General features: G+C 44.1%; 1 protein-coding gene across 1 annotated transcript; it reads right to left on the bottom strand.

Moving 5' to 3' along the window:
• Nucleotides 1–489: 489 nt before the first annotated feature.
• On the bottom strand, nucleotides 490–10,193 carry nfil3-5 (nuclear factor, interleukin 3 regulated, member 5). The gene is made up of 2 exons (XM_080760455.1): nucleotides 9,912–10,193; nucleotides 490–3,390 (listed from the first exon to the last, which is right to left on the bottom strand). The coding sequence occupies exon 2, from the start codon at nucleotides 3,237–3,239 to the stop codon at nucleotides 1,596–1,598; it is 1,644 nt and encodes a 547-aa protein (XP_080616581.1). The 5' UTR covers nucleotides 3,240–3,390; nucleotides 9,912–10,193; the 3' UTR covers nucleotides 490–1,595.
• Nucleotides 10,194–15,874: the final 5,681 nt, after the last annotated feature.

The following is a 15,874-nucleotide window of genomic DNA, read 5'->3' as shown; positions in this document are numbered from 1 at the left end:
TCGTTTCGGTGTGTGTGTGGCACCAGCATGCAACTACAGCATGATTCAGACTGCATTATGCTGTAACTAAAAGAACTCAGTGCAGAGGTGAGTGGGATCGTAGCAACATTGGCCTAAAAGTGGCGACAAAAGAGACAATACAATAATAAAGAGGCACCTTAGAAAAGAGCAGCTTTGTATACCTGTTGTTGCAATTGGGAGAGCCATTTGATTCCTTCTAGTGTTTGTTTTATTTGTTGCAGGGGAAATACAAATTTCTCACTTGATAATAAATTGAAGATATAGTCTAAGACCTTGTGCTTGATGTTTTTTGGCCAACAATGCGGCACGAAAGTAACTGCGGCCTCGACTGATATGTGGATTTACTGGCCTTGACTGAGGAGTTGTGTGTGTGTGTGTGTGTGTGTGTGTGTGTGTGTGTGTGTGTGTCTAAGAGGTCAAAGGCTGATCACTAGAACGACCTCCAGTTGATCCATGGATCAGTAATGGTTTTCTTTTTTTGAGTAGTGCTAGCCACTCTAATAGACAGCTATGTGTGTCCCTGGCTGTGTCTGTCTCGGTTTTTTACCTGTGGCTCATTAGCAAAGTTTGAAAGAAATACATTTGAGGCATTTTACTTGAATGACGATGAGGAACTGTACAACTCTCAACTAGAACACACGGACAGCTTTTCATAGCCTACGACTGCTGCTGCTGTGTCCCACTTTTTTTTTCTTTTTTTTTTCCTTAAAATATATATTCAATATATGCAAATTTATAAATCACAGTAATATACAATCCAAGTGCTTGAGAAGTGAAGGGATATTCTGTGTTCACAGAGGAAATGGAGGGGTAATGAAAACTGCTACTGGTGTGTTTGTGTAGGGAGGAAAAATAGGCTATATGCACAATAACTCTTCCTACTGTATTTCCGGGCCCCTTACTTCCCTCACAGGTGTTACAGATGATACTAATTGGCTCACTGGAAACACTCTGCTACTACCAGTGGGTCTCAAAGTGTCCATGTGTGGGTTCCAAAAATGTCCCCGGAAGTATAGGAAGGGTTATCCTGAGTGCATAGAGCCTAATAAACTCTTTGTCCAGAGAGGGGATACGGAGGGAAGGATGCATTTCTTTGGTTAAAGGGAATTTCCCCCACAATGTCTTGCAAGTGTAGGAGGACCTGTCCTGTGCTGGCCACCCACCGTGTGTCAGCTGAGTGAATAACGTCTGACATTTCCCTGGGGAAATAATCCAGACTCGACCTAGAGAGTTTTATTCTTCTCCCTGACACCTCACTGATTTAAAGTCATCTGTTGTTGTGGAGATGGATGTGTAGAGTGATGGGGGGTGAGGGGGGTCGGTTTGCACCATGTCCCAAAAAAAAGAAGGGGTGACACAGTGAAATTTGATGGCTAGCTCGCATACTAGCTTTTACATCCAACTATAGTCACCAGAGAGAGAGTGTGACCGACCGGGTCAGTGTCTTTGAACAAGTCCACATTTAGAGCTGCCCCCGGTGGCGGCCCCGTTCCCTTTTTTAGCCTCCTCCACCTCTTCCTCCTCCTCGCTCTCCTTCTCTAGTGTCTCTGCTCTCCGCCGGGCCCGTCGTGGTGCTACTGGTTGCTGGACAGAGCCAAGTAAGGATGCTGGGGCAGCGCGGGGGACGGCGACTGTGAGCTGGACATTGCTCCTCTGTGCTTGAGACGGAGCTTGTGGGGAAGGGCGGTGCCCTTGACCTCCTTGGCCTCCTTCTGGTGGTGGTGGTGGTAGCCGCCGACGGAGGAAGAGGAGGAGGAGGGCGACTCGTCGTCCGTGGAGACGCCCTCCTTGTCGGAGCTGCGGGGTTCCCCGTCGCTAGAGGAGGAGGTGTCTTTGCCCTCCTGGTAGAAGCCCTCCTCGGCTCCGGAGACTCCCTCGTACGTGAGCACCGGAGGCTCTTCGTCCAGCGCGTTGAGGTAGGCGTGGTGCTGCTGGAAGGAGGACTGGTGGCCCTCCTCGCTGTTGTGAACCAAATTCGGGGCGAAAGGGTTCTGTCGGCCGTCCGTGTGCTGCTGCTGGTGACTGTTTTCCACACCCTGGAAGGTGTAGTGGTCATATCGTCGCTGCTGCTGCTGTGCGGACTCGCCGTGAGTGCCGGTGAACTCGTACTGCGCCGGCGAGTCTATGGTCTTAGTTCTCTCCAGCCTCTCCGTGACCTCCATGATGGTCTGGGAGGTGCACTCTGAGGACTGGGAGGTGGAGGTGTGCTGCTGTGACGGTCTGCTCTGCTGGTCTTGACACTGACGTTGTGGCCTCTGGCCGTCCATGGCGTAACAAGGGCCACTGCTGGAGCGGTGCTGGAAGATCACGCTCCTCTGTGCAGAGTTGGCGTGGAGCGCGGCGGGGCTGGAGGCCTCTGGGTGGCGCTGTTGGTGATGGCTCTGGTAGTCCATCATGGCACATTCGCCGTCCTGAGCGATCTGCTGGCGAACGGCCGCCGGAGCGCTGACGCCGTGACAGGCACTGCTCGGCATCCCGTCGGCGTTGCTGTCACTCTCCACTCTGCTCACCTCCATCGCCGAGGACTCCCTCTTGATGTTGTAGCCCATGGGTTCGGGACTGTCTCGGGAAGAGCCGTCGGACATGTCGGAGAGGGAGCCGCTGTGGGCGTGCGGGGAATACTTGGGCAGCGGGGTGTGGCGCTCGCCGCGGGTGGACTGTTCCGTTTCTGAGGAGTCCGAGTTCATCATGACTTGGGAGGTGCTGGAGTAGCCGCTGCTGGAGAGGTAGGGGTTGTTGTTGTTGTTGCTGGGGGTGCTACTCATGTCGCTCATGTCAAGCCCAATGTCACTGGTGGCGGCCGCAGCCGCGGTGGTGATCTGCTGGCTCTTCTCCATGTAGGTGGCCGTGCTGATGAGGCCGAAGCGCAGCTTGAGCTGGAGGAGCTCCGTCTTCAGACGAACGTTCTCCTCGTTCAGCGCCATGACCCGCGTCTCCAGCACCATGTCGTTGAGGCGCCGCTTTTCCCGCGACCGCTTGGCGGCCTCGTTGTTCTTCCGGCGTTTCTCCCAGTAGGACGCATCTTTCTTCTCGTCCGAGATGAACTCCCGCTTGCGCCGGGAGTTCAGGTTGGACTTGCTGGATTTGCTCTGGCGGCCACTGTGTGGCTCGTCGTCGGGCAGGGGGGACGGGATGCTCTCCGAGTAGTTGGAATACGTGTCCACATCCAGGGTGTTTTTCGTGCTGGTGGAGGATAGGTGTAAGCTCAGGCTATCCATTATAACTGACTTAGGGCCAGAGTACAACTCTGGCAGTGAGGGCAAAGGGGGGGAGGGGCTGCTCCTGCTTCTGAACGTCTTATACAGGATGAGGGTCACTCCGTTTCCACCGCTGAACCTGAGGACCTTATTTCAGCTTGCTCACCAGGAACTGTGAGGGAGACAGAGAGAGAGAGAGAGAGAGACATTAATAACTTGTCCCAATGAAAAACTAAACTAAAAGTACAGTGTATCAAATAGTTGACAGATATCCAACACATGTAATACATGTAATATCTGTTCAACTTGGGAAAGGTAAAAAATAAATAAAAAAAACTTGGGAAAGGTTTAGTGTTTCTCATAATATTAACCGATGCTATCCCATTTCTTAACTTAACTGCCACCCATGCACACAACCTGCCAGCCAGAGGCTAAATTGCACTTCTCAGTCACAACCCAGTCACAACCCCCCCCCCCCCTACATCTCACCCTTCTCTTTTCTTTCTGTGTGTCCATTTTGCGGCAGAGAGAGAGAGAGAGAGAGTACTGCATGGGCTGCATGGGACTGTGCTGCTGACTGCAGAGCCCTTGTGTAAGACACTGCACTGTCACATAACTCTAGACTATATAGAGCCGGGCTGGTGGTGTGTGCCAGTTCAGTGCAGAGACTGGCAGACGCGGAGGGAGGGAGGGAGGGAGGTGAATTACAGCATGCATGGGCCAACTGGCGGCCCGGGGGCCACATGCAGCCCCCACCATTACTTAATGTGGCCCCCAGGTTAATATCGGAATACTGATATATTATTGATTTCTGCTTCTGTTACATTTCCAAACATGCAAACATGGCCCACTTTAATTACCTCTGTCTATATTAGCTGAATGACTGGCATTGAGCTTGTAGGTCTGCTATTTTTGCAATTGTATTCGTATGTTCCAATGGTCCAAGTCGCATAATAAGTAGTCCAAACTCCTGCTTCAAAGCAAAACTTTCTTTCTCTCCACTGCACAGTTAACACACTAGCTACAATGAGATCCGAGGGTCAATCATCGACATGAAAACAGTTTTTAAGCAAGGAGTGCATGCAAACATGATGTACTAATCTGGGTCAGTGGGTCACATAACAACAATGTGTCAGTGGGTTGCCTTGACTCACTGTTATATGACTTATGTAATACGTAAGTCATAATGGGCCTCACTGTAACATGAGGCCCATAACAGGGCAGGAGCCTATATCTCCTGTTTCTGTATATTGTGAGGTAGAAGGACATGAAGTACTTGTACTTCATGTCCAGTACCTGGACATGAAGTACAAGTATTTCATGTCCCCGGACATGACGCTAGTACTGTATGCCGCAGGGACTTAACTCCCAATGCACCTCTTATTGCTGAGTGCCACGCAGGGAGGCATTGGGTTACATTTCTCTCAGAGTCTTTGGTACAGTATGAACAGCCCCCCCCCTCCCAGTCTCAGGGGCAGACACTCTTAACAACAAGGAAACTGAGCTGGATAATATTATAGAGCCAATACATAGTTAGTATAACGTCCGTTTATCAAGGATGCCCGTGGTACTATGTATAATTGCTGCTCTGTTTGCGTGCGTGCGTCATTTTCTTCAATATATATATATATATATAATAGTTCCCTATCCAATCTAGTCTATTTTTCGTCGCTGTTACCCAACATGTGCTAGGATGGGGTTTCTGCCTCTTACCTAAGTAACTAGTAACTCTATGCTACTATTACATAATGGCACAGTCACAACGTCATACAGTAAGTCCCTGAACGGCACCTTGGCTTGAGCTCCTCTGATATTTTCTTTGCTTAAAGGCTACAGTACACCATGTGTTTGCCAAGGCCTATCATTTAGGAATTTCATGGATAAAGGAGAAGCCAGTGTAGACTGTAGGTCACATAACACATACTTCACACTTCGTACTAGACTTCAACAGAGATTTGTTCTTTGCGGAAGTGAAATAAATGTGCTTGTTCCATCTAACCCTTTTCTGTCTCCTTTCATAGTCCATAGCAGCACAACGAGGAATTCCTATTTGGATCAGAAGCACTAGCAGACATGGGAAAAAAACATGAGGTCAACGAGTCCCCCTGCACTCACCACCCACCCCCCCACCCACACACACTGGTAATTTCCAGACAGACTCAATGGAGAGAGGGGGGCTGCTAAAGCGGGAAATGGAGGGAGGAGGGGGGGGAGACGCATGCATATGCCTGCATTGTCCCACTGACCTAGAAAAGACGCAACGAGCGCTCCTCCTGCGCCATTAAAATAGGTCAGTGGGACTGAGAGAGAGCGGGAGGCACGGAGAGGGGAAAAGCGCCATATAGTGCACGCTAAAAATAGAGCCACAGAAAGAGGTGGTGGTGGGGGGGGGACTAGTGGAATTCAATTGGTGGTCGGCGCTCGCGTCATCTCATCGACACTGCGGCATGAGAATAAACGGAAGAACATTAGAACGTCATCGATTTAGAAAGTGGGATTATGAATCCCGCAATTTTTTTTGTAGAGGCAAGGATTGTGTGACTAAAAATAGGCCTACTCTAGTCTTACTCATGTGCCTTATTTTAATGAATGCTCACAAGTTCATGTAGGCCTACTCTCTCGTGTATTTAATTTTGTTTAACCTTTTTTTGTTATGCACACACGTTTTTTTTTGTTCGGTTTGTAAACCATTGGACGACCGAAGAAATGTGAATTGAAAAATGATGTAAAACATGATTATATAATTAAATGGAGAATATACATAAAAATAAAATAACCCCAGCAATGGCTGGTTATGCAACGTTTATCAGCTAAAGACAAATCCTTATGAAATTGCTGAATTTAAAAAAACGTCAATGGTATTGACGTCAGAGCACACACCCATATCTGCAGCTAAATTCACATCATATACAGCCTCTCTCTTGGGACTGCGGGGAGAGGAGGGGACTGCTGTAATACGTGCTCTGAATTTCTCTGATGCAAAGCAGAGCTTGTGTAACACATGCGTAAGCCTTATTACACAATGGGAGATGAGGTAGATGCTACAGGTTTCTGCTGGATATGTGCTGCTGTAACACCTAAGCTATGTTCACACGTCCCCAAATCAGATTTTTTGAATTCTTGGTGTGAAACCCCCCCCCCAAAAAAACCCAAATAACAAACAATTGGAAACATCAGATCCCATCAGATTTTAACTGACAATCCTACTGGGTGTGAAATGAGATATAAATCTGATTTCTAAAGATTACTGATATTATGCATCAATAAATCGACATGAAAGATAGATAGGTTTTTTTTGATCAACCAAATTGATTAGTCTGATTGATTAACCACTTAACACTGTATTATACTTTGTTGTACATTGGTTGCATACACAAATAGTGAAAATGGCAGATCCACAAGCTCACAATGCCATGCATTGTAAGTTTGTAGATCTATTGTTTTCACTATACATATATATTTTAATCATAATCATCATTAATCATAATCGAGGCAAACGTTTGAAATTGGCATTGTTGCTTGGTGTGTTGCATGCTGCAGTCTAAGCAACAGCTAAAAGCTCAAATTTAAAACGGTAATATCAGGATTAATACCGCTTAAGATGGATCTAAGAAGAGAGCTACAGAGATGCAGTACACATACACTGTTAGAGGCTTTCGAAAAGAATAGGTTTTTCCACTTGAATAACAAAGAATTAACTCCCTGCGGCTGCGAGTCTGTGTGTGGGTTTTGGGGCTGTTGTTGGGAAGTGGAGAAAATGTTTGGCACCGACTACATAGTTCTCAGACACTTGCTGCACCTTTGACCCCCCCCCCCCCCCTCCTAGGCAAGTCTGGCCTGGGTAATGTATGGCATCCCTTTCCCCTCCTCCACCTCCGCAGTGATCTCCCTCCCCCCCCCCCCCCCCCACACACACACACACACACACACACACATGTGGTGGAGGGGGGGCCCCAGCCAGGCATCTCCATTTTGTCCCATGGCTTTGTGTTAAGAAAGAAGCCCGCGGAACTTGGAACCCAGAATCCAAACATTCCAGGTCAACTGCTGCCATGTCCTATATGGCTGCCTGTTTCCACTCTGTCGTGTTTACAAAGGATCCTATACTGGAAACGAGCACTTCTAAGTGCCACCGTATTGACTAACCCCTATAGTCTTTGATGAAAATACACTTCCAAATCCCACATGGTAGTGAGCATCGTCCTAATTTAGAGAATATCCTAAAGGTTTCATCATCACACCTAATTAAAACTTCTCAAAGTTTACTTTCTGCCCGCCAACTGAGATCCCCACCCATACGGTATGGCTTAGATCTGCACTAGTGCACTTCTAGGATATCTCCTTAGATCTGCACTAGTGCACTTCTAGGATATCTCCTTAGATCTGCACTAGTGCACTTCTAGGATATCTCCATGTGTGACAGCCAATATACTAGATGGCCTCTACTTAAGTAGACAACGTTCACAGTCTACAACATTTAGGTCAAAGCTTTATCATCTGTGTGATAGAATGCTAGACTTATAAGGAACATCACAAAGTTTAAGACATGCCTGCTATAATAAAGCGGCACAAGTGGACCAGTCAGTAAAGTAAATGAAATATGTGCACCGTCCTTTCCCCCTGCCCTGTGTGTGTGTGTGTGTGTATACACACATGTTCCACTAGATAAAATGACAAAGTAGTCCTGGTGCTGCTGTTGGCTCTTCTTGCCCCCGTACCTCATGTCTGACCTATATTCAGAGAGCTGGCTGGGAGGTAGTGATGTAGTAGACAGCCCTGAAACCAGACCAACCGTCTGGCAACCTAAAGAGCCCAGCAGAGCTCTCTCTCTGTCTGTCTGTCTGTCTGTCTGTCTGTCTGGCAGAAAGGCAAAGCCAGAGGGTGGGTTCTGTCTGTCTGTCTGTCTGTCCGTCCGTTGCATCACACCACATCCTGGATGCTCGCTAATTCTAATTACACAACAAAGGCCACACAAAGATATCTCTCACACAGGGATTTTGGGACGGCTTTGCGTGTCATAGAGGGGGGATCATTATCTGGTGGGTTTAGCCTCCATTTTCTGTGTCTGATATTTTATCATAAAGAGAGAGTCTTTTATCATGAAGTCTGTTCCTGTGAGTTCAGTGAGGGCGTAGTTACAGCAGCAGCATTGTTTCATTTCTATAATACATCACACTTGTGTTCGACTTCATACCGACGTACTGAATACTTAATGAGCTCGGCCGTGTTGTTGTAAATCTATTATGAATGACATGGAAAATGAGTGTGAAAACATGATTCAATTACAGGATTATGTTCCCACGGGAGAATGGCTAGGTCGTTGCTTCTCTCAAGACTGTTTATGTCACAACCTCCAAGTCCCTCCAATGCTTAGTTATTGTTATTAGATTATTTTTGTTTGTTTGATTGTTTAAATAGGGGTGCAACAGTTAATCAAAGTAATTGATTGATTGAAAAAATATATCGACTCAAATAAAATATCCAATTTGAATCAATCTACAAGCTCACAACCAGCGCAACAAGAATGTAAAAATAGGGGTTAAGGTTAATCTGAATTATCAATTGATAAGATTTTTTTTTAAACAATTTATTTGAATCTGTTCATTGATTAATATATATATATATATATATATATATATTCTAATTAAAAAGCACTTATTGATTTCACTCTGTCTATATTCATGCATTTCAGTGGTTTTGAAACCTTTTCATATCTTATCAAGGTCCATTATTTAGTCAGCATTTTGAGCCATACGGACCACCATTTGATAACATTTAGCTTCTCAGGCCTACAACTTTTAATATTCTGTTTCAAGATTTTGTCCACAATAGACATGCTGTATTGATGTTGTAGCCTACCATTTAGGAGACATAATAACGTTCAAAAATAACAAGTATATTCTACATTATCTAATTGTGTAGACTTAAATGAAGTAGGCCTAATGCAGAAACAAACGAAATGGTACGTCTACCCTTAGTTTACCGATGGGTAGTTTATTTTAAACACAAACAACAAACATTTTGGGGGGAATTGTGAGAAAAGTGACCTAGTGACACACAAACACAAGCGTGTGTAAAAGGTAGACTATAACAATGTATAACAGCACGCTCGTTCCCTGGAAAGCACCACCATGAGGGGTAAACTAAACTGCCTCCAGTGCCAGAGTGCCTCGCCTCGCCTTGACATTGAACACATTGACCACGTTTCACGATCCCTTCCTAGTAGGCTATACTATCCCACACAGAGCTAAATCCGCATATTTCAAATAAGTCTATATAACACAAACCATACAACAAATTGGGGCGAGGAGTAGCCTGATCTGTTGAAGGGACACTATAGTCTTAAATCATAAAAAACTACGCCTGTATTAAACGATAATAGGTCGTATAATGTCTCAAAGTCACGGACACACCACACCGTTTAACAACCGTTACCGGTAGCTAGGGTGAGTGAGTCGCCATCGACGCCATGTGAACAATGCCTCATGCAGCCAACAGCTACAGCATCGTGTCCACTTCATACAACACACACAGATAGCCTACATATACAGCCAAGAAGACACCATAATAATCCATGTAAATCCATGTGTAATAACGATATTATTAGCATGTGATGATGTGACATAAATAACTAGGATTAAGTTTACCCCCCCACCACGTTTTCAATCAATCGGGGTCTCCACAATAACGTACCTTCAAAAAAAAGTGACGTGTCTCCAAAAAAATGCAGGCTTGCCCGACCGACACACACAAAAGCTGTTTGTTCCGCAGTTGAAGTTTGCTTCCTCTTCTGTGTGACTGTATCTGTACGTCTGATCCGATGATGATCCCTCTTTTGTCTTTCTCTTTTCTCCAAAAAGAAACCAAAGTTGATGTTTCTTTTGCCGTTGAAAAACCAGTTTTTTTTTCTCCCTCTGGTTTCTTAGTTTAGCCCGTGTGTTCCTCCTCTGCTTGCTGCTTGGCTTTGAGTGCATGTGTTATGCTGGGGACTTGCTCCAGTTTCTCTCTATCTCCCTCTCCCCTCTAGAATATGTGTTAGTAGGTCAGCGGTTGCATAACAGCTCTTAGGCTGCCTGTGTGTGCCTAGTCACATTTTGGTTCCGTATTCATTCATCCATCGTGATCCAATCCATCCAGCCAGCCACCGGTGGTTGAAGAGCCAAGAGTTGAAGTTAGTAAAAGTATATTTTCTGAATGAATTGAAAAAGGTGGGCCCTGTTGTAAACAATTAAGTGTCATGCTGTATCAGTGTGGCGTCCACAGTAACAGTCAGTCTTTGTATTGAGTTGTTCTTTCATGTGAAATGTACTCTGTTAATAAATACTAATAATAATTAGTATAATAATAATCAATAATAATAAATCAATGCTGCACTGTAGAAATATAGTATATTTACAACAAGTAAAAGTCCGAATTTTAAAATGTACTTGTGCACAAGTATAAAAATACATAGGCCTACATAAAGATGTAGCCTAATACTTAATTCTTAAAGTAGAATACTATAGAAAGTATACTCATTAAAGTCATTATGCAGAATGTACCATTTCACAAGTTTTCAAATGCTTAAAAAAATCTTTTGAAAATAGCAGATCTATATGTTAGCTTGTAGATCTGCTATTTTCAAAATGTACACTATATGCTGAAGTGTAGTAGGCCCATAATGTATTATGTTTTGTAGTAATAATAATCAAAATCTACAAAGTAACTAACTGAAGTGTTCAAATGAATGTATAGTGGAGTAAAAAATGCTTAAAGTAAACATTAATAGTCCATAGACTTGGCTGCCACAGGACGTCATGAGGGGGGGGGGCATGCTTAAAGTAAATATTAAAAGTCCCTAGACTTCATGGCTGCCACATGAGGGCTAGCGCCCTTCAAAAACAAGGGTTCAAAGTATACAGAGTTCCCAAAGTGGGGTCCTTGAGGGAGTTCCAGGGGGTCCCCAGCTAAATGATATAGTTTGGAACCAAATGGACCCTTATGGGTCTGTAAATCTGAGACTGTACAAATGGACCCTAACGGGTCCATTTGGTTCCATTTGTACACTCTCAGACTCTCAGACCCCTGTTGGTTCCCAATGGGAACCGGTTCAGTTCTTTTTGGTTCTTAGTCCATGAGCCAGAGCTCCAAAACTAGACCTATATTACTCTGCATGAGACCTTAGTGTGAAGAACCCCTGTCGCAGTAATTCATAATCAGTGATTTCGACGTCGTCGGCGTTCGACGTCGTTCAATGTCGTTTGACGCTGTCGTTGTTCGCCGCCGTCCACCGTCGTCGTCCAAAATAGCCGATCTACAAGATCTGTGTGCTTGTAGATATGCTAGAATGACTCTTGTCCACTAGTCCGTTCCTAACATTTTTGTCTAGTTTTTCTTTGTTGTTTTATTTAGTTTTCCTCCGTGAAAAGAAGTAGTCGAGGAAAAATTTTCATCATAGTATTAGTCGAGGAAATCAACAGTGCGGTCAACGTGGTATAGGCCTATAGAAGGGTTCCCAAAGTGGGGCCCGGGCACCCCCAGGGGTCCCTGAGGCAGTTCCAGGGAGTCCCCAGCTAAATGATAGTTTGGAACCAAATGGACCATTACGGGTCTGTAACTGAGAGTATACAAATGAAATTAACATTGATTTTACAATATAAATTGGGGGTCCCAGTGATAGAAATGCCATTAAATGGGAGATCCGTAGCCTAATGCATGTCTTATAGGGTTTGACTGGTTAAAGAGGTTGGTTTTTTTTTAACCACAGGCCTATAGGGTTTGACTGGTTAAAGAGGTTGTTTTTGGAACCACAGGCCTATAGGGTTTGACTGGTTAAAGAGGTTGTTTTTGGAACCACAGGCCTATAGGGTTTGACTGCAGGTTAAAGAGGTTGTTTTTTGAACCACAGGCCTATAGGGTTTGACTGGTTAAAGAGGTTGTTTTTGGAACCACAGGCCTATAGGGTTTGACTGGTTAAAGAGGTTGTTTTTGGAACCACAGGCCTATAGGGTTTGACTGCAGGTTAAAGAGGTTGTTTTTGGAACCACAGGTCTATAGGGTTTGACTGGTTAAAGAGGTTGTTTTTGGAACCACAGGTCTATAGGGTTTGACTGGTTAAAGAGGTTGTTTTCGGAACCACAGGTCTATAGGGTTTGACTGGTTAAAGAGGTTGTTTTTCCTAGAGAGGAATGCAGCTGTTCACTTCTCAGAGAGCCACGACCCATCTGGCAGTGGGAAATGTGATTTTTCATTTCATTGCTATAATGTACATTCTTTGGCAGTGACCAGCATGCATGCAAGATCTCTGTAAGCTTGATGGAATATAGCTATGTGTAAGATTAGAGTTTGAGAAGTTGCCCAAAAGGCATCCAAGGACCCATTGGAAAAGTATACTCCATGTGGATAAAACATCACATTATACCTGCCAAAAAACAGCCCTTAAAGTTTATTACACTGCCAAATGGAATAAAGGAAAGTGGCCTCTGACCACATCTAAAGTAAAGCGATCAGACATTGGGGGTTGTAATTATAGCCTATAGAAGTGGTGCTGTGCAATGCAGTATATCAATATGGTTCTGATATGAGACTTATATCATCTGGGATTTTGGATATCGTAGTATAATGACATGGCTGTGTTGTCACTTGTCTTTTCCTGCATCATTTTAATCACTTGAGCCATGTTTTATACTTTCAAAGGGTTTTTTTTTTGTAAAATAACCCTGAATCTTATCTGTAGCATCACTCCCTATACAATTAGCCATACATAACAATGTCTGCCCATCCCTACTTCTAGGGCTATAGGGTATAATTAACTGTCGAAAAAGTAACTGAATCACTCTATATCTTGATTTCTGCTGTTTACATACAGTATCACTAAATTCAAAGACTCTGGCCCAGAAAAGACAGGAGTGGAGAGATTGTTGCTGCCCTAAATCAAAACGTTGTGGTGGAGTAAAAGTACAATATTTGTCTCTGACATGTAGTGGAGTACAAGTAAAGAAAATTAAAAGTACCTCCAAATTGTACTTAAGTACAGTACTTGAGTACATGTATAGGTCTACTTATAGTTACTTTCCACCACTACTAAGTTAATAAGTAAGTAAAAGTCAGTCAGTGAGTGTAAGCGACAGTGGTAGCTCAAGGTATAGTGGCCGGTATTAACCTCGCCTCACCAGGCTTTTCCTCGGAGGAATTAAAGCCTGGTCTCTGTTCCAAACGTGCTGTGTGAACCGGTCTGGAGCGGATGATATTGTTACGTCATGTTGTAGTATTGTTTTGTAGTCATCAGGCATTAACAATCAAACAGAACTTCCTTTTCCCTCAAACCGGAAGAATAACAATAAAAGATCTCGTAGCCTGTAGCTTTTATTGAGAAAAATCGGGAGGGGAAAAGTAAAGGGAAAATTAAGTTCCGGAAGATTGATTACTACAAAACAATACTACAACATGACGTAGCAATATATCATCCGCTCCCGACCGGTTCATGAACCTGAAATGGAATGGTGCCCAGGCTAGGCCGGTATAGAGCAGATATAAATGGAATGGTGCCCAGGCTAGGCCGGTATAGAGCAGATATAAATGGAATGGTGCCCAGGCTAGGCCGGTATAGAGCAGATATAAATGGAATGGTGCCCAGGCTAGGCCGGTATAGAACAGCCGAATGGGAACATGAGGTTCCCAGTTTGATTCCGTACTCCTTCAGAGTTATTAGTGTCGTGTCATTGAGCAAGACTCTGAACCCCTGCAGCTCATGGTTTCTCCCGCCATTAGTGTATGAAATGAATGTAATGCACAATCTATGTAAAGTGCCTTGGATAAAGGTGCATACAGTAAATGTTCCATTTACCATTTAAGCATCGGTAAGTAAACACAGCTACAAAGTGTCTGGAGCAATCTCATTTAAACTAATGTGTATAGTTCCAACCATTGATTGACTGTTGTGAAAAATAAGTTAACTTCAGTGGGTGACATCCATAGGGTGACATCTCAGTTAGGTTTCACTGGCCTTGAAGAGGAGCTCTTATGACATTTCTTAATTGTAGCCTAGGTGTATCTGACAAAGATACAAGTAGCTGATAATATATTTCTGCTTTAATTGCTGTAAGGACATACAAATTCCATTCACATCACAATGCTCCAAGCAAGTGATAACCTTTTTATAGGCCAAGACTTAAGTTTATATTCTGATGCAAGGTTCGTGCCTTGGGGGACAGAAAGCCATCTTGCCCAAACATCTTGTGTTTCTTTTAGCCAAATGTCGACAGTGATCCTTGACTGGATTAATGGGTAATAGCTCAAATTAACTCTCCATCCCATTCCATTTGTATATCAAATGGAATGATCTCATTTTGTCTCTCAGACAGTATTCACAACCATTAAATTGTCGTCTCCATCAAACAGCTGAGCCAAACTAGATTCATGAAATCATATACAGTCTTTTAGCTTCAGCCTACACCTTTTTGGTCCGTTATTTTTTTCTGCTAAATTCTATCAAATCTACTGTAATGTATTGTGCTTAAAAGCACCAAAATAAACTATCATCATCATCAAATTAGGATGTTTAACCCTCCTGCGTAATCTAAGGTAAGTCTGATTGCGACCGCAAGTCGCAGTTACTATAGTCTCCCGTAGCCAGACAACTTTTTCCACAACCTTCGAATGCTATATAGAGTCTGGAACTATAGCCCCCATGAGCTGAGTAAGGAAGCTGCCATTTCCGTTCACGAAATACATTTAATTTTTGTATTTTATTTTCTGCTAAGCAACAAGCTATATATGCTTAAATGATTTATATTTATATTAGAATAAATGTGCGCGACTGTATAGACGAAACAAATTACTGGAAAAAATATGTGTTTTTAATTCATGATTTAAAAATAAAAAAATAATGTAGGAAAACAGAAACAAGGGGACCATTAAAATTTGCCTGCGACCCACAAATAGACGATATTTCTCTATTTCCAGACCACTTTCCCATCCGTATCCCTTCCCCCTGCTGCGGCATCCACATCCCCCCCCCCCCCCTCCCCCACACACACACACACACACACACACACACACCACACCACACACACGTCAATTGAATTGGCTGGCCTTGAACTTGTTTGACTCCACCCCCCGCTGTCTTCTGTTAACCAGCCCCCCAATCGTACACACACACACACACACACACACACACACACACACACACACACACACACACACACACACACACAGGCTGCATCTTCATGCAAGTATTCCCTTGGAAACTGTGGCCGTGCCTGCCTAGCAACCGAAAGGCTCTCTCTCTCTCTCCCTCCTATAATAAGGATTATGGAATGGGGGTTGCAGACTGGCTGCATGGGGCGGGTAATGATCTGCTGGAGACAATGGATCTGATGTGTTTATCTGGTGCATTGTTGGTGTTGTTGTTATTGCCAGGAAGAGACAGGTTTAATGCGCAGAACAGGAGTCAGTGTCCACCTGTCTGTCCATCTCAGCCCCATTGCCTTTGATGGTTGTTCTCATTTCACACCCAGTAGCATTAGAAAATGCTTTGATAGTGTTTTTGTTCAGTGTTACTGGTGTAGTAGTAGCCTAATATAATAGCCATATCGTAATATGTTGCTCTGGGACCAATTTGAGGGTCACGGACCAATTTTTATCCGTGACCCTCATTTCACGAATCACGACCCATG

The sequence above is a fragment of the Protomyctophum bolini genome (assembly GCF_963924005.1).
Source record: "Protomyctophum bolini genome assembly, chromosome: 3".
In the NCBI taxonomy this organism is placed as follows: Eukaryota; Metazoa; Chordata; class Actinopteri; order Myctophiformes; family Myctophidae; genus Protomyctophum; species Protomyctophum bolini.
The sequence above is the reverse complement of the archived record's forward strand: the minus strand, read 5'-3'. Positions and strand labels throughout refer to the sequence as shown.